Genomic DNA, 19,786 nt, shown 5'->3' with positions numbered 1-19,786 from the left:
TCCATTTGCATGGAATATCTTTTTCCATCCCCTCACTTTCAGTCTGTATGTGTCCCTAGGTCTGAAGTGGGTCTCTTGTAGACGGCATATAGATGGGTCTTGTTTTTGTATCCATTGAGCAAGCCTGTGTCTTTTGGTTGGAGCATTTAATCCATTCAAGTTTAAGGTAATTATCGATATGTATGTTCCTATTACCATTTTCTTAATTGTTATGGGTTTGTTTTTGTAGTTCCTTTCCTTCTCTTGTGTTTCCCACTTAGAGAAGTTCCTTTAGCATTTGTTATAGAGCTGGTGTGGTGGTGCTAAATTCTCTTAGCTTTTGCTTGTCTGTAAAGCTTTTGATATCTCCATCGAATCTGAATGTGATCCTTGCCGGGTAGAGTAATCTTGGTTGTAAGTTCTTCCCTTTCATCACTTTAAGTATATCATGCCACTCCCTTCTGGCTTGTAGAGTTTCTGCTGAGAAATCAGCTGTTAACCTTATGGGAGTTCCCTTGTATGTTATTTGTCGTTCTTCCCTGCTGCTTTTAATAATTTTTCTTTGTCTTTAATTTTTGCCACTTTGATTACTATGTGTCCCGGCATGTTTCTCCTTGGGTGTATCCTGTATGGGACTCTCTGCGCTTCCTGGACTTGGGTGGCTATTTTCTTTCCCATGTTAGGGGAGTTTTCGACTCATCTCTTCACATATTTTCTCTGATCCTTTCTTTCTCTCTTCTCCTTCTGGGACCCCTATAATGCAAATGTTGTTGCATTTAATGTTGTCCCAGAGGTCTCTTAGGCTGTCTTTGTTTCTTTTCATTCTTTTTTCTGTATTCTGTTCTGCAGCTGTGAATTCCACCATTCTGTCTTCCAGGTCACTTATCTGTTCTTCTGCCTCAGTTATTCTGCTATTGATTCCTTCTAGTGTAGTTTTCATTTCAGTTATTGTATTGGTCATCTCTGTTTGTTTGTTCTTTAATTCTTCTAGGTCTTTGTTAATCATTTCTTGCATCTTCTCAATCTTTGCCTCCATTCTTTTTCCGAGGTCCTGGATCATCTTCACTATCATTATTCTGAATTCTTTTTCTGGAAGGTTGCCTATCTCCACTTCTTTTAGTTCTTTTTCTGGGGTTTTATCTTATTCCTTCATCTGGTACATAGCTCTCTGCCTTTTCATCTTGTCTATCTTTCTGTGAATGTGGTTTTTGTTCCACAGGCTGCAGGATTGTAGTTCTTCTTGCTTCTGCTGTCCGCCCTCTTGCTCAACACTTTTTTTACACTGAGGGGAAACCTGTATATTTTTCACTTATGCTCGAGGTTTCGAAACTTAGGCTTTTGTTTAAAAACAGTTTCGGCATGCCTTCACTCCTTCTCTTGGCTTGTTGGCCATTTATTTTCAAGCAGTGTCCAGAGCGTCCAGAGGTGACCTGTGGCTTAGAGGGAGGGCATCAGGGATCTTAGTGTGTCTAACTGGAGAGTTCTTTCTATCCATTCAGCCCCTCTTCATCTCTTTCTTTGCCTTAAAAAAATTTTTTTTTCTTTTTAAGTTATTTTTGGCTGCATTAGGTCTTTGTTGCTGCATGCAGGCTTTCTTTAGTTGCGGTGAGTGGGGGCTACTCTTCGTTGCGGTTTGTGGGCTTCTCATTGCGGTGGCTTCTTTTGTTGCGGAGCATGGGCTCTAGGCGTGTGGGCTTCAGTAGTTGTGGCACGTGGGCTCAGTAGTTGTGGCACGCGGGCTCAGTAGTTGTGGTGCACGGGCCTAGTTGCTCTGTGGCATGTGGGATCTTCCCTGACTAGGGCTCAAACCCGTGTCCACTGCATTGGCAGGCAGAATCCCAACCACTGCACCACCAGGGGAGACCCTCTTTGCCTTTTTAAAATTAAAGTTTATTAGGATTATTTCTATTATAAAAGTAATACTGACTAGAGAAAAATCCACGTTACAGAAAATACAAGAAATTGGAGAACATTACTCATTATATCAAGATCCAGTCTCTGTTAAAGTGTTTTTCTATCTTTTTTTCTATACATTTAAATATTTTTCTTCTTTGCATTTCTGGTTACTTAAAATAATTCATTGTGGTAAAATATACATACTGTGCAATTTACCCTTTTAACCATTTTTCAGTGTTCTCTTCATCTGTTTTTAAAGTGGGAACTAATTCCGTGCAGGCAGCAGCTTTTTCTTCTCCTGACTCTTCATTTTCTTTCTTCATCAGAACTGAAAAGCCAGAAGCCTTAATCATTCACTGGTACTTGCCGGCAGGTCCACAATCCCCTGGTCTTTTGTTATCTCAACAGTGTAATTGCCTTGCAACTAAATTTATATCACTTCAAATGAGCATGGGCATTCAGAGCTGCCATAAGTGTTGTCCTCCAAGTTCTGTAAATTGCTACTGGCCTACCCACGTCAGGCTTCTCCTGTCCTTTACCCTGTCTTACTGAAGACTTTGAAACACCTTTAGACAAAACAGGACCCTTTGGGGCACAAAATGTCATAGTGGTTTTCATATCTTGCCTACGGATATTTGTAATTTGTAATAAGGCTGAAGGAGACACTACTTAACCCAGACAATTTAAGCTCGAATAGTGACATTTCAAGTACTCTGCCATGGAGTTGGGGATGTTTTTGGTCAGGGGCCCCTCTGACAGTTCTTTAAGAAATCCATAATTATGATGATTTGCTCTTTCTTTACAATGACTTTTATTTCTTAACTTTGCTTTTCTTTCTGTTCCAGGGGCAGCACCCAGCTCGGGGAACGAGCAGCATTCGTCAGCCTCCATCTTCGAACACGTGGACAGGATCTCCCGCTCCTCGGAGGCCAGTCGGCGGGTCCCCAATAAGATTCAGCTGATCGCCATGCAGCCCATCCCAGCACCTCCAGTTCCGCACCCCATACTGGCCGACCGAGTGGCAGAAACCAACAAAATTAACAAAGAGGTATTTGGTTTTATGAAAAAGTACATTAGTAAAAAAAAAAAAAAAAAAAAAACAAAACACCTTAGATCCTGATTTGGTCACTGCTTAAAAATGAAAGTTAGTGTCAAAAATATGAGCTAAAGATGTGAGCTGCTCACAGATGTTCTTAATATTAAATCTGGTACTCAGTGTTTTTAGATCAGATACCATTGAAGGACACTAGTAGGCACGCTGGTGGATGTGCAGATTAAAGACCAGGGGCAGCTATCCTTAGAAAGTCTGCCTTAGCCCATGGCTGGGGTTTGGGGATTTGGATCTTGGAAAGATTCCCACCATTCCCAGAATGGAGTGGCTCGCTGTGCCTAAACTGTTTGTACAAGCAACATGATTTATGCTGAACAACTCTTTCTTCTGGGAGTCTGGAATTTTGGTACCTGCTAGGCAGAGGGTGCCTGTGTGACCGGCCTCTAGTAAATGTCCTGGGCATTGAGTCTCTAATGAGCTTCCCTGGTAGACGTTTCACATGTGTTGTCACAACTCGTTGCTGGAGGAATTCACATCCTGCGTGACTTTTCTGGGAAAGGACTCTTGGAAGCTGTGCCTGGTTTCCTCCAGACTTCACCCTATGTGCCATTCCTCTATGCTGATTTTGCTTTGTATCCTTTTGCTGTAATAAATTGGACTTAACATTCTGAGTCCGGAGAGTTCTCCTAGTGAATCGTTGAATGTGGGGTAATCTTGGGACCACATGGTAGACTCTGTGATCCCTGATAGATCTGCTCTGGCCCCAAACATCTAGGTAAGTCTTGGGAAGAAACTGTATTTCCAGTGACTCCTGGAACAGTGAGTTAGATCTGCTTTCCTCCCCTAAGATTTGGGGAACCAGAAGGCCAGGTCAGGTCACTGTTAACTTGAACTTGAGGAGTTTGACCTGGGCTGGACCATGAGTGGAATGAATGCTGTTCAGGGTTGCACACATGGTAGCATCATGACTGTCAGTTTCTTGCCTCTAAGAAATACCTGCTGCTCTTGTGAGTTCTGCCAGGTGAAGTAATAATGGATCCAATTGAATCCTTAAAGTGGATCATCTTACAGAAGTCTTAGCAAGAGTTCTTACACACTCTCCTCTCCACACCTCATTGGCTCCTTGCCAAGGATGTGACCAGAAGAACGTGCGTCATGGGTTCAAGGGGACACGTGCTGTCCCTTCTCACGGATGCTCGGGAACCCTGGCGCTGCATGACCCCGGTCCTAGCCTAGACCTCTCCCCGTCAGTCCTGCGTTGCATGTGCCTCACGCGGCCGTGAGTAAGCACCCTGGAGGGGGTTCTCCGTGTGGCCAAAAAAAGAAGAGAATGAGCTCACCAGGCCTCACAACTGGATAGCACTCATCGCCCCTTTTTTCTTTTACTATCTTTAAAATGTATTTGATGCATACATATGGTATAGGAAACATATATATTGATTATAAAGCATAAAGTGAAAACCCAAGTTAAGAACAAGAGGCATTATCAGTACTGGTGCACCTACCTATAGGTTCCATACATCTCAGTGGAAATGTTTTCTTATTAGGAGCTTCTGGTGCAGATTCCTAGCATGTCTTGGTCCTCCTGTGGGGACCTCATGTATTTTAAAGAACAATTAGATCCTGATAGAGTAAGAGGGGCTTGCTGAATTCTCCTGCTGGGAAGTTGTCAAGAATCTCCTCCACCTGACCCTCCCTCTCAAGCAGTCTCAAGGAGTACGTGGCTTCTCGTCCGCTGTGGCGTGGCCAGGAGCCTTCCGCCTTGTCTTAGACGTTGGTCCTGCTCTCTTCTCCCAGTCGGATTCCTAGTTTGGTTTCCCTTTTTTCCCTCTGTCTCCCATCTCGCTTGCTGTTAAGTCCTCTGAAGCGCAGGGGTAAGGGCTTGGAAAACGAGGGGTTGCGCCTCCATGAAGGAAAGCATTCCCCGTCTGCTCTTCCCGACAGCTCAGCCGACCTGCCGCTCCCGGAGCTGTGGCCTCGTCCCCCGAGACCTGCATCTGCATTCCTGCTTCTGGCCCTCAGCACCTTGGTGCCTGCCCTGCACACCCTCTGCCCACTTCCCTCCCTCCCCTGCTTCAGAACCAGCCAGCTCTTGGAGACCTAGGTCAGGCCCCATGTAGCCAGCGAGGCTGTGTTTCCACACGTGTCGATTTTCCTCTTTGAGGAGGGGTGTCTCATGGCAGGGGGCTTGTTTTGGTGACACTAAACATCATTAGTAAATGGGTATTTCATTGTATAATGCAAATACCTTCTTTCACTCTGTCTTAATTTTAACATCTCTAAAGTAGGGATATTAATTGGGTGTGGAAAATATTTACTCTTTTCTCGGGGAGTATGAAATATAGTTGTCACTGTTCCTCAGTATCTTCAGAGTTGCCCCTGGCCTGTTTCCCGGGTTTGAGTTCTTTTGCCCTGTGTGGGGGCCGATGCCACGGCTTCCGCCGTCACACCCACCACGTGGAGTGTGGGGATACAGCTCTGGATGATGGAGGTTCCCCGCGCCCCGTGTGGGTGTGCCTGTCCCTGTCACCCCTTCGGGGCCTCGTGGGAGCCTAGGGCAGCCGGGGGCGGGGGGAGGAGAGTCGCAGGAAGGCCTCCCAGCTGCTTTCTCTGCGTGGTCCCAGAGACCGTCAGAACGTTCCGTCTGTCTCGTTTCCCAGATCCAGACAGCGCTGCGGCACAAGTCGGAGATCGAGCACCATCGGAACAAGATCCGGCTCCGCGCCAAGCGCCGCGGGCACTACGAGTTCCCGGTGCTGGACGAGCTGTCGTCGGGAGACACGCGGGAGCGGCACCGCGTGTACCGCAGGGCGCAGATGCAGATCGACAAGATCCTGGACCCCACGGCCAGCGTGCCCTCCGTGTTCATAGAGCCCAGGAAGAGGTGGGCCCCGAGCCGGGCCGGGGGCCCCTGCTGCAGGGGTACAAGGGCTCCGCCGTGGAGGGGGCGGGGAGAAGTCCCTGGAAGGGACTCCAGGCTGTGTAGGCTGGGAGGCCGCCATCCCGCCTGGAGGTCACCTGTGGTGAAGGCTGCGTTCATTCCGCCCCGGTGGCCCCGGAGCACTTCCCTGGGTTTCGTGTCTCCTGGAATTCAGACTTCTGAGAAGGTGGCGCCTGCCTTCTCAGAGGCTGCTGCATGGCTCCCTCCCCCTGCCTCTCTTCTTCAGCTCTCACCCCCAGCATCTCCACCTCCTGTGCCTGGTCTCCAGTTCAGCCGGGCGAATCTCTCATTTCTTTTCTTTTTTTTTTTTTTTTTTTGAATCTCTCGTTTCTTATCGCACAGCCGCCCTCAGAGTCTCGGTCTCTTGGTCTCCCAGGCCCTTGCCCCCTAACGCAGAGGCATTTTCTGTGAGATCAGCTCTCGTTTGTGTCTTGCTCTGCTCACACCTATGCTGGCTTGGGCTGCCTGCCGGGTGGACCCGGGGCTCCTGTACCTAGCGGGGCACCGCCTTTCACCCAGCTGCTCCCCACCGCCCAGCAGCACAGAGGAACTGCCGCCCCCTCCGCGGTGGCCTCATTGCCCCCTAAACATTCATCTGCATTCCTGTTTCTGGCTCTCCACATGGTCCTGCCTGCACCTCACACTCTCCCCACTTCCCTCCCCGTCCGCAGATCCTACTCATTCCTCAAGACCTAGATCAGGCCACAGGTAGCCAGCGATGATATTATTCTCCGTTGTTCCATGTGTTTAGTACAGTCTGCCCAGGTGGACCGTGAACTTTCCTGGAGCAGAGACTGTGTCTTACACATTGTTACATTGTTTATATCCTGTGGGGTGTTTACTACAGTGGCTAGCGGGTCCTAGGTGCTCAGACAATACTTGGCGTTTAGTTGATGAGCCCATGGCCGGAAGGTTATTCCCTATGCAGATAACCTCTCTTTTCTCCCGGCAGCTCCAGGATAAAACGTTCTCCTAAACCACGCCGGAAACATCAGGTCAATGGCTGCCCCGGAGATGCTGAGAAGGACAGACTTATCACCACAGACAGCGACGGCACTTACAAACGGCCCCCTGGTGTCCACAACTCTGCCTATATTGGTTGCCCGGTGCGTAACGTCGAGCCTGGCTTCTGGTCGCTCTTAGGGAGAGGTGGCTGCTGCCCTGGGTGGTGGTGATGCCCAGCAGGTGATGCGCCAGGGCCAGCTAGGTTGTGAGGCATGGAGGGTGGGGAAGGGGTGGGCAGTTCCTCTGAAGAGAGACTTGAGTCATAGAGACCAAGGGGCTGCTGGGGGAGCCCTCTGGAAACACACTCAGTGTTTTTGCTTCCTATAAGCAAACCCTGTCCTCTCAGGCTTCAGAATGGCAACTTCTTGAGGTCAATTGGAAAACAGAGAGAAGCGTCCAGAAAGTTTCTTTTTTCTTCCCTTCATCAGAGAGTTGTTTGGGTTTCATGGTGGTAGGAGGGACATTTAGGGTTTTGTCTCATCTTCTGTTCTTGGAGTGCTAAGAGGATATTACATTTGCTAATATATATATCTAGTTTTAATGGAAGAAAGAGTTTAATGGAAATTAAGAAATAGGGAGTTAAACAATTTTTTCTAAAGGAAAGGGGCACAGAGTTGCTTGTAGTGTTAAAGCAGACGTTGACAGCATTAAGACACATACAGACCTCACTGAGCAGGGAAGAAAGGGCCTGCCTCCCCAAGGGGCCGTGAGAAATACAGACACAAAGACACCCCAAGACAGAGCAGGAGCCCCACGTTCCCAGTGTGTCTGGCAGCACCGGGACACACAGTGCACGTCTGTAGCCCTGTGCCAGGGTGAAGCCCTTTCTCGTTGCACAAGACCACCTTTCTCCTTCCGGAGGCAGAGTTACAGACCCATCCTTCTTAGAGAGAAATTAGGAAAAACACATCCTTGGAGAAGGAGTTTGTGATGTACTTGATCACTTCAGTTAGAGCTTATGTAACCAGTGATTTCTTCTTTGAGTTTTATATTTTATCTCTCAAATTACACAAATAACTAACACGGAGAGACACTAAACATGATTACACATATGTGCCAAATACCATAGTGACATTGGGGCTAAATATAATTGAGTCATGATCATCTGAAAGAACCAGGCTTTTCCTTTGGAACTTACTGTGTTTCTGGTGTCCTGAGACTGACCATCCCTTCGTAACTGGCTCATGAGGATTGGTGTGATTCCCGCGGGTTGGAAGGTCTACAAATTAGGCTGCTTTGCTCCCCAACAGAATGAAGGAATCCTTTCTGAAGGCTGTGAATGAATTCCTCAGGTGGGGGAACCTCAGGCAGTTCTCACAGTAGATGGCGCTCCTGAGCCGCTGCCGTGTTTTTGGACAGGTGTTTGGGCGTCTGTGGTGGTTGGCTTGATCTGGGGAGGGCTGTTCCCTTGGCTCCCCAGGATGGTCCCCTGGAGCTTTCGTTTTTGTCTCATCTGGGATCTCAGAGATCCTGTTGTGTGAAACCAATGAGCAGAAGAAGGGGGAGCATTTCTTCTTCCCTCTTGGCTTCCAGAGCCCCAGGGCTCCTTCTCTGAGACAAGTCTGTAGGAGAGCCTTTGCAGTCCCGCACGTTCTTTTGTCAGTAGCCCTGAGTTCCATTGTCCAGTGCCACTGAGCTTTGTGAGGGAATAACCTGTTCTCCCCTTGCCCTCTCAATGACCATAAATCAGGCCTCTTTCTTGGTGGCCCAGACTGTCCTTTTTCTCCTTGCTTTTTTTCTTAGCAGAAAGCACAGAGGTTCTTCCCTCAGCTGGTGGAAAGAAGCCCTTCCCTGGAGAACACTGCCTCAATCAGCTGCTTCATCCCACGTGGCTCCATTTTTCAAAGATTCCCTAACAGGAAATTCTTCCTCAGATGGACTTTTTACTTTCTCTCCCTAAAAATTCTGAAACATATATTTTCTTTTTTTTAATGCTTATATTGTATGATTTTTGTTTAGTATAGTTGATTTACAATATTGTGTTAGTTTCAGGTGTACAGCAAACTGATTCAGTTATACATATACATATATCTATTCTTTTTCAGATATTTTTCCCCATATAGGTTATTACAGAAGATGGAGTAGAGTTCCCTGTGCTGTACAATAGGTCCTTGTTGTATATGTTAATCCCAACCTCCTAATTTATCCCTCCCCCCACCTTTCCCCTGTGCTAACCATAAATTTGTTTTCTAAGTCTGTGAGTCTGATGAAACATATACCTTCACAGATAATGCTTTTTCGGGAACTCACCTTTTCTTAGGTAGTATTTCATCTTGAAGGTTATACTAGACATACACGTTTTTGAACTATCTTGAATTTTATGCTTTCGCCTCAAAATATCTTCTTCTTGAGAGCTCTGTTCTCCTGAGGTGAAAGAATTCTATTTCTGGATTTCTTGTAACTAGGGCTACTGTTGTAATTCAAGCCTCAGCAGACATTGACCCTCAGGCAAATCCGGCCTGCTGTCTGCTTTTGTAAATAAAGTTTTATTGGAACACAGCCACACCCATCATTTTTGTGTTATCTGTGGCTGCTCTTGCTACAGTGGCAGAGTTGAGTAGCTGTATGGCTCACAAAGCCTAAACTATTTACTCTCTGGCCCTTTATGGAAGTTTGTCAATGCCGATATAATTTATTATCCAAGCCAGACACTTGTGAGGGTGAAAGGAGATGCTGTTAATTATCCTAGGACAACAAGCATGAACTGAGCTTGTCCTGGGCCAGCCATGGTGCGTGATCACTCTCTTATAATACAAAGGGTTGCGAAGAGGCACCAGAATACATCATCTCTGATGACTAAAGGTAAAAAAGTTCTCCTGTATTTCTGAGGAGTGATAGGGGAACATGTATCTGTGCAAAGGAAACAAGTTGAATATCAAAGTCATCAAACTTGGGGGCTTCCCTGGTGGCACAGTGGCTAAGAATCTGCCTGCCAACGCAGGGGACACGGGTTCGAGCCCTGGTCCGGGAAGATGCCACGTGCCATGGAGCAGCTAAGCCCGTGCGCCACAACTTCTGAGCCTGCGCTCTAGAGCCCGCGAGCCACAGCTACTGAAGCCTGCGCGCCTAGAGCCCGTGCTCTGCAACGAGAGAAGCCACCGCAACGAGAAGCCCGCGCACCACAAGGAAGAGTAGCCCCCACTCGCCGCAACTAGAGAAAGCCCGTGCGCAACAACGAAGACCCGACGCAGCCAAAAATAAATAAATAAAATAAATTAAAACAAAGTCATCAAACTCGGATTCAAGAGAATGCAATTCAAATTCCAACTCAGGGATCCTGGGTAAATCTCAGCTTCTGAAGATCACAGTTATTCATTTCTTATTAAGTACCATCTACATGTGAAACACTGTGCTGGGTGTTGGGACATAGGAAAATGAACAAGACCTCTTCTTGGCCTGCAGGTTGCTAACAGTCTAGCCTGCGAAGTGCGGAGGCAGCAAGAAGACCAGAGAACGGGAAACTCTGACATCACGGCTCTGTAGTTCTTTGCCTTCTTGGCAGGATTCATGGGATCAGTGAGGCTCCAAGGGGACCTCACTTCACACCTTCACAACATGTCTCTCTTGCTGTAAAAGTTAAACCTTCTTTAAAGTTATGACTACTGAGGGTGAGACTGGCAGTGGCTATAGCTCTTAGGGACTCTCTTCAAGTGTATGTAGGGTTTGTCCCCCACCTTGGAATCTCAGTTTAGGCTGCGGCCACACCGCTCTCTTCCTTGCAGTGCGGTTACCCAGTCAGCTACTGGAACCACCGGCGGGAACATCGCTTCTGGCTTTGGAGAGACGCTCTTACTTACCAGTAGGATGTTTTAACAGACATGCTTCTCCTCTTCTCCATGAAGTGTTAGGTTGGGGGCTCTGTACTGACTACATTCTTCCCCGTCTGCTCCTCGAGAAAACCAAGAAAGGAAGAAGGGCATGCGTGTGGGCCTCTTTTTGCACCTTGTAAGGAGAGGAACACAGAGTCTTTCCAATGCTACGTCATAAACCAGAGACCTTTGCGGCCCCAAATCCTTACCTTGATGACGAAGTCATTTAGTAGAACTTTACTGGGATATTGTGTTTCGGAGAAACAGCCTCACAGGACTAAGTGTGTATTGTACCTTGGAGTGAGACCATCCACTCGCTGTTGTGAAGGGCAGAGCACCTGCCCGTCTCGGGGGGGGCAGTCTCTACCTAATGGCACTTGTTTCTGTAGAGGGTGAGGGCCCAGTGATGCCAGGGCTTCCAGGTCTGCCAAGAGAATCTGGAACTCTGAGTTTTAGTAGGAAATTTTCAGATTTTTAAAATATTGGCCATCTGTTTTTTAAAGACTGGTGCGGGCTAAGCAGAACAGGTCTGTGAGCTGTTGGTGGGTTTGCCAGTCCGTTATCTGGTTTTCTCTCTGTTTGGAGTTAAGCAGCTGCTGCTGTTAAGTGTTTGACGCTGGTGTGAATAATAACGGATCATTGCTGGACAGACCATAGTCATTAGGAAGCATTTTAGACAGTTGGCTAAGAGGAAGGATGTGTCTCTGCAATAGAGATTTTCTTTGTAAGAGACTCACTGATCCAAACAGATATGGGAATGCCTTCCTTTGGCCCTCATGTAGAGTGATCCAATGAGCAAACCTAAACCGTGGACGAGTAGGGCAAGCAGAGCATTCCAGAAAAAGGCACCCACCCTTCTTCATGGAGGGCATGGGGTCACCAGCCCCTTGAGCAGAACCTCTTCTCTTTTCAGTGTGTCAGTTGTAGTCATTGTGATGTTTGGGCTTCTGGGGCCACTGAGACCAGAAAGCCCTCTTTTTCCATTGGTTCCTTGTTTTGTCTCTTACAGTTTACCGAGTGTATATTATGCCAACATTTGGCTCAGAAGGTAGTATCAGGAAATAAGATTTTTAAAAAATCTTAATTGTTACTTATGTCCCTGCCTCTTAGACAGTGGGTATAGAATATAATTTAAACTTTTCTTGTTGACTCATGTTATCCAGGGATACCACCATTTAAAAGAAGTAGTTTCTGAACAAATAATTGACACTATTTACTGTTTGTAAAGAGTTGTCGTAATAGGTATTAAAATGGTTTATACACACATAGTTGTAATATCGTGGTGCCTTTGAACTCTTTTGTGGGTGTATAGGGCTATTCTTCCTATTATTAATAGTCAATAGACTGCTTTAGTTTTGGGTTTCTGTATTTCGGGAAAGTCAACTAGGTCTTTTAGTATATAATAGACTCTGACACATCGTTTTTGGTTGCTAGGGGCTTTCAGGAAAAAATGTGCACTTCCAGGTACTGAGATACATTTCAGGGAGTTGATTGAGTTTTGCTGGACAAATGACTGTTGAATATTTTTACTTTTTTCTTTCTTCTGATTCAAACTTTTTGCCCCCATGAAAGGTAATGCACATCCCTCAGCTGTGATTTGAAAAATTCTTACGGTAAACCCATTCCTCAATGTCAGTGAAAATTGTTAAATTCTTTTTTAGTCCTAGAGTTTTGTTTTTAGGTCTCCACAGAAGCTCGTGTCTGATTCTTCACTTTGCTGTTTCCCCCGCTGTAGTCTGATCCCGACCTCCCAGCAGATGTGCAGACGCCGTCTTCAGCTGAGCTGGGGAGGTATCCAGGCCTGCCCTTCCCGGCCTCCCAGTACGTCCCGCCCCAGCCGTCCATCGAGGAGGCGCGGCAGACCATGCACTCCCTCCTGGATGATGCTTTTGCCCTCGTGGCCCCCAGCAGCCAGCCCCCTAACACTGCGGCTGCAGGCCCTGGGGTCCCAGCCGGCCTGCCTGTGAACAGCACCCCTTCCCGGGAAGAGAGACGAGGCACCCAGTGGGGGTCCTTCTACAGCCCAGCCCAGACGGCCAACAACCCATGCAGTGTAAGTGTGGACCTTCTAGAATTCTCTTATGGGCAAGATGTCGGAGATTTGTTGCCTGACTGCCTCGTTTTCAGGATCCCTGCAATACTCTTGTTGGATTTGATTGGAATTAAAGCTTGGATGATGAGTCTTAGTTTTTATTATCTTCTAGGTTAATTCTCAGTGTTGAAAGCATTCTTTTGTGCAACTCAGGTGTTTTGTGGAGGTATCTTCCTGAGTTCCCTTCATTGTCATGAAATATAGGTGGAGTATGTGTCAAAATATATTCTCATTGATGTCTCCATAAGAGGTACAGTTAAGAAGGTACTAGAATCGGGGCTTCCCTGGTGGCGCAGTGGTTGAGAATCTGCCTGCCAGTGCAGGGGACACGGGTTCGAGCGCTGGTCTGGGAGGATCCCACATGCCGCGGAGCAACTGGGCCCGTGAGCCACAATTACTGAGCCTGCGCGTCTGGAGCCTGTGCTCCGCAACAAGAGAGGCCGCGATAGTGAGAGGCCCGCGCACCGCGATGAAGAGTGGCGCCCGCTTGCCACAACTAGAGAAAGCCCTCGCACAGAAACGAAGACCCAACACAGCCATAAATAAATAAAATTAAAAAAAAAAAAAAAAAAAAAGAACCGTGTGCTCTGACATGTCTCAAAATGGTTCCTTTAAAAAAAAAAAAAAAAAAAAAAAGAAGGTACTAGAATCATTAAGCTTCCTTGTGTAGCCCACCTGGGACTGAAGAGGTGAGGCGAGGGTCTGGGAGTGTAGGCAGCTAGTCCACAAGTAGCCAAGCACAGTCATTTTCAAATACCACATTTCCACCTTGGGAGTTGACATTTCAGTGTTTCATCTGTCTTTGTGATCCTTTATTTTTTTCGTATTCAGTCAGACCTTTCAAATGTACCTTCTCAAGTCACGGAGAAGAAGTAGAACTCAAGGATGTAGCATTAAATATTATTTTTTGCTAATTTCAGATTAAACGATGAGACTGAAACATTTGACTCTGGAAAGATGTTAATAGGTTACAATTTAAATTTCTTCTTCAAGGAGTGTTTATACAGGGTTCCTCTAATTTTTTTTGTGTGTGTGTGTTCATAGTTTTTGTTTTCTTCTAGTTTTCTGAAATAGAATCTGTGCTTTTTTTTTTTTTTAAATTTTATTTATTTATTTATTTATTCATGGCTGTGTTGGGTCTTCGTTTCTGTGCGAGGGCTTTCTCTAGTTGCGGCAAGTGGGGGCCACTCTTCATCGCGGTTCGCGGGCCTCTCACTATCGCAGCCTCTCTTGTTGCGGAGCACAGGCTCCAGACGTGCAGGCTCAGCAATTGTGGCTCACGGGCCTAGTCGCTCCGCGGCATGTGGGATCTTCCCAGACCAGGGCTCGAACCCGTGTCCCCTGCATTGGCAGGCAGATTCTCAACCACTGCACCACCAGGGAAGCCCGGTTCCTCTAATTTTGTTAACCATATTAAGGTTAAATTGGGTGATAATAAACATATGTTAAAAGAATTTTCATCTCTGAAATTGGTATGAATTTTGAAAGTATGCTCTTCGCAATAGATTGTTTCCTTCAAGGCATGGTGGGCCTGAGGTATAGATAAAGGCTACCATGCAGGGGGAAAAATATTCAATCTAGTCATTGTTGTTTTAAACATAAAAATATAGATTGTTTCAACAATAAATATTAAACTACTTCATAATTACAGTTGGTATATAATTGTGACTGGTAGTTTATAATCTTTAAGGAAATGGATGATACAGGACAAAACTCGGTGATAATATGAATTTGACTGTAGCTGCTATCTGTTTAAGCTTCTCTCATTTGTTTATTCATTCAAATATATTTATGGAGCACCTGCCATGTTCTGGGTGCTCGGGATACAGAGGTGCATGATGCACAACTCCAGCTCCTACATCCCAGTGCGGGTATGTGGACAATTGAAGCAGTGACTTAGTACAGCACAGTGTGGCAGGTGTCATGGCAAGAGGAAAGTATGTGGGGGGAGTACTTGACCGAAAGTGCTTGGGAAGGATTTTATAGGCAAAATGAAATCTAAGTGGAAGTCTGAGGGTAATTAGTGGTTATCAATTAAAGAAGAGTATTTCAGGTAGTGGGGAAGCTATCAGAGACACAGAAGTGAAAGTGTCTGGTACAAACTCCCTCTTCTGGACAAGATGGAGGAAAGGATCTAGATTTACCTTCTCTCCAGAAACAGCTAAAATAACTGAACAAAATATATGGGTTTTCACAACATTGGACGTTAGAGATGAGTAGAACCCTACAGTCACCCCAACTGTCTTGAGAGAGTTTCTAGTCTTGAGAGAGTTTCTAGCTATGGTGCAGGGCGGAAGACCCCAGGCAGAGCTCAGTGGTCTCCCTGAGTTGAGAAAACAGAGTTGAGAGTCTGGGGAGTGAAAGGCAGCTAGAGTTCACAATGAACAGTGCAGGAAAGCAGAGAGATGCACAGAGAGATAATTCCAGAGAGCTGCATGGAATCTTCATTTGAGTACTGACCAGTTTTAAGTACAGAACTACCCCAGAAGATTAGTGGGAACAATCCTCAGAGCTCACATAAACGTGGGAATATGTTCCTGCTGTGGACTGAATTGTATTCCCCCCAAATTTGTATGTTGAAACCTAAACCCCCATGCGAATATATTGGAGATAGAGTCCTGAAGGAGGAAATTAAGGTTAAATGAGGTCATAAGGTTGGAACCCTGATCTGATAGAACTGATGCCCTTAGAAGAGCAAGAGACGCCAGAGTTCTCTCTCCACCATGTGAGGACACAAGAAGGCAGCTGTCCACAAACCATGAAGAGAACTCTCACCAACAACTGAACCCTGCTGGAAACTTGATTGTGGATTTTCCAGCCTCCAAAACTGTGAAAAAGTAAATTTCTGTTGTTTAAGCCACCCAATCTGTGATATTTTGTTATGGCAGCCTGAGATGACTAATACAGTTTCTTTTGTACCAGTGTGAAAGACCTCATAATTCATGGAGCTTCGATTAGAGTACTCAGAGCTGCTCTCATTCTACCTAACACAGAAAAAAGTAAGACCTGAACCTGAACAAAGCTCAAGAACATTTATAAAGAAAACCAAAAATATACAGTATCCAACAAGGTCAACTTAATAATCAAAGTCTGGCATCCAATCAAACTAACCAGACAAGCAGAGAAGCAAGAAAATGGCATAGATGGGACCATTAGTAGACAAAGATATTAAGAGAATTATAATGGAGTTCTGTATGTTCAAGAAACTAGAGGAAAGAGTGAACATATTAATTAGAAGCATTGAAAATATTAAAGGATACAAATCAAATTTTGAAATGAAAACTATAATGTCTGAGATGAAAAATATGTACTGGATGGGATAAATGGTAGATTAGATTTGCAGAAGAAAAGATTAGTAAGCTTGAATGCATAGTAATAAAAACTATCCAACATGAAACAAAGAGAGTAAATATTAGACTAAAAGATGAATAGCTCATTAGTGAGCTGTGGGGCAACTTTAAGTAGACTAATATACATGTAATTGGAGTTCTTGAAGGAGCAGAGAGGGTGTCAGAAAAAAATAGAGGAATAATTTTTTCTGAATTTGATTGAAACTGTAAATCTGCAGATCCACAAAGTTTGATGAACCATATGCACAAGAAATATGAGGAAAACTATACCAAAAATATGATGAAATTGCTTAAAATAAGTGATAAAGATCTTTATATTATCCAGAGAAAAAGGGCAGATATAACATACAGTGGAACAAAAGTAAGGATGACAGCAGAATTCTCATTGTCCAGAAAACAGTGGAACAAATATTTAAAGAACTGAAAGAAAAAACTGTCAACCTAGAATTCTATATCCAGTGAAAACCTCTTTCAAAAACTAAGGTGAAATAAAAACTTTTTCAGACACACAAAAGCTGAAAGGATGCATCCCTGGCAGACCTGCTTTATAAGAAATGTTACAGAAAGTCCTTTAGGCAGAAGTAAAATGATACCAGATAAAGATCTGGACCTTCATAAATGAATGAAAAGCACTAGAAATGTAAATATGTGGGTAATTATAGGAAACTTTTTTCTTCATTATTTAAATCTTTTAAAAAGGTAATTGACTGTTTAAAGCAAAGTATTGTGGGGTAGAAGTAAAATGTATGAAAACTATAGCACCCAGACCAAATGGGGAGAAGTAGAAGGGGACTGTTTTAATGTTTCTTATACCATGCACAAAGTGGAATAATAGCACTTGAAGGTAGACTGTGATAAGTGAAAAATATATAACATATACCCTAAAGCAACCACTAAAAAAATAATAATAATTGTAGCTAATAAGCCAGCAAAGGAGTAAAAATGAAATAATAAAAAGGTAGTCCAAAAGAAGGTGGAAAAAGAGGAAAAGGGGAACAAGGAACAGATGGGACAAATAGAGAGCAGCTACCAAGATGGTAGATTTAAATCCAGACCTGTCGGTAATCATATTAAATGTGAACAGTTTAATATCCCTATTAAAGGGCAGAGATTGTCAGATTGGATAAAAAGCAAGATCCACTTATCCGCTGCTTACAAGACACCCACATTAAATATGAAGGTACAAGTAGGTTAAAAGTATGAAGAAGGATATACCATTGCTAACGCTAATCACAAAACCTGGAGTGGCTATACTAATATTAGCCAAAATAGTTCTCATAGTAAAGAATATTACCAAGGATAAAGAGGATTATTTCATAATAATAAAGTGGCCAGTTCATCAAGAAATCATAAAAATCTTCGAAAAGACAACCCTCAGAATGGGAGAAAATATTTGCAACTGACAAAGGATTAATCTCCAAAATATACAAGCAGCTCATGCAGCTCAGTATCAAAAAAACAAACAACCCAATCCAAAAATGGGTGGAAGACCTAAATAGACATTTCTCCAAAGAAGATATACAGATTGCCAGCAAACACATGAAAGGATGCTCAACATCACTAATTATTAGAGAAATGCAAATCAAAACTACAATGAGGTATCACCTCACACCAGTCAGAATGGCCATCATCAAAAAATCTACAAACAGTAAATGCTGGAGAGGGTGTGGAGAAAAGGGAACCTTCTTGCACTGTTGGTGGGAATGTAAATTGATACAGCCACTATGGAGACCAGTACGGAGGGTCCTTAAAAAACTAAAACTTGAACTACCGTATGACCCAGCAATCCCACTACTGGGCATATACCCTGAGAAAACCATAATTCAAAAAGAGACATGTACCACAATGTTCATTGCAGCACTATTTACAATAGCCAGGACATGGAAGCAACCTAAGTGTCCATCGACAGATGAATGGTTAAAGAAGATGTGGCACATATATACAATGGAATATTACTCAGCCATAAAAAGAAACAAAATTGAGTTATTTGTAGTGAGGTAGATGGACCTAGAGTCTGTCATACGAGTGAAGTAACTCAGAAAGAGAAAACCAAATACTGTATGCTAACACATATATATATAGAATCAAAAAAAAAAAAAACAAAGGTTGTGATGAACCTAGGGGCAGGACAGGAATAAAGATGCAGACATAGAGAATGGACCTGAGGACATGGGGAGGGGGAAGGGTAAGCTGGGACGAAGTGAGAGAGTAACATTGACATATATACACTACCAAATGTAAAAGAGATAGCTAGTGGGAAGCAGCCGCATAGCATAGGGAGAACAGCTCCGTGTTTTGTGACCACCTAGAGGGGTGGGATAGGGAGGGTGGGAGGGAGACGCAAGAGGGAGGGGATATGGGGATATACGTATACATATAGCTGATTCACTTTGTTATACAGCAGAAACTAACACAACATTGTAAAGCAATTATACTCCAATAAAGATGTTTTTAAAAAAGTATAAATAAAAAGAATTTTAGAATAAATGGATCTTTTTAAACAAAACAAAACAAAAAAGAAGTCATAAAAATCTTAAATGTTTATGTGCCTAGTGATAGAGCTTCAAAATACATGAAGCAAAAACTGACAGAACTGCATGCACGTATAAACAAATCTACAATTCTGGTCAGAGATTTCAACACTCCTCTTTCAGTAATTGATAGCAGGGATGCAGTCAACCCTTGAAATTAGTTCTGGGGAACTAATGGGAAGTGGGAAGTAAAAGTGGTGAGATGTGAGGCAGGAGAGGGAAAGGAAGAAGCGGAGAGGTTAGGAGCCTAGACCTCATCCTGAGGGTAGTGCCTGGATACTGAAGGGTTTTGAGCAGGCTTAGAGACATCATTAGGTGTGCCTTTTGGAAAGATTGCTCTCATTTTACACTGGAGAGTGGTTTGTCACAGTGCAAGAGAGGAAGAATCAACATGGCTTCAGCATGTTTAATTGCTGATGGCACTGAGCCAGTGTAGGAGGAGAGCTTGCTGATACAGGAAAGGGGATCCAGAGTACCGGTGGAGGAATTATCTTTAGAAATGAAGGGATGTATTTCTTCCAGTTTAATGGGAGGGAGAAAGAATTGGGTGCAAGTACAATCAGGTTTGTAGTTGGGTGGCAGTACATTGCAGGACCACCCATCTCATGGTTTCTATTCTCATAGTAGAGAAAGCAGAGTCATCTGTTGAGAATGAGACAAGTGTGGCAAGGCAAGGCAGGAGGGTTGAGGGAGAGTAGAAACTTGAAATACTCTTTGTGGAGAATGAGAGAAAACAGATTAGGGATGTGGGAGTAATCACTTAGCACTGAGGCCACTGTTCAGACTGTCGATCGTGAAATTATAGTGGCACAAATTAAAGTTCTGTAGTTTTGTTTCTCAGCATTCAGACACCCAGGTGTAGACAAGGAGAAAACAGGCAGTTGGATTGATCTGGAGCTGGGGGTTTATCAGGCATATGTGATGAAAGGACAACTGGGAAGAGATGTGCAGATCAGAGGGTGCATTTGAGGTGATGATAGACCATACACTGAAAGGGAAAGTAGTGGGCAATTAAACATGCTGGAGCTTTGTAGAATCTTCCTCTCAAATCTACCCACTGCATTACACTGGTTGGAGCCATCATCATCTCTCACCAAGATTATTGGAAGATTTCCTAATCATCTCCCTGCCC

The 19,786-nt window shown here is 44.4% G+C and overlaps 1 protein-coding gene across 1 annotated transcript in view; it reads left to right on the top strand.

Annotated features, from left to right (window-relative positions):
* KIAA1549 (KIAA1549 ortholog) overlaps positions 1-19,786 on the top strand; it is a 154,012-nt gene that overhangs the window by 106,819 nt on the left and 27,407 nt on the right. The window contains exons 13-16 of the mRNA XM_068549539.1: positions 2,721-2,923; positions 5,587-5,810; positions 6,820-6,973; positions 12,417-12,734. Of these exons, the coding sequence (XP_068405640.1) occupies positions 2,721-2,923; positions 5,587-5,810; positions 6,820-6,973; positions 12,417-12,734 (899 nt within the window). The remainder of the gene's footprint in view (positions 1-2,720; positions 2,924-5,586; positions 5,811-6,819; positions 6,974-12,416; positions 12,735-19,786) is intronic.

The sequence above is a fragment of the Eschrichtius robustus genome, chromosome 8, assembly GCF_028021215.1.
Source record: "Eschrichtius robustus isolate mEscRob2 chromosome 8, mEscRob2.pri, whole genome shotgun sequence".
NCBI lineage: Eukaryota > Metazoa > Chordata > Mammalia > Artiodactyla > Eschrichtiidae > Eschrichtius > Eschrichtius robustus.
Note: the sequence above shows the minus strand (reverse complement) of the source record. Positions and strands in the feature narration are given on the sequence as shown.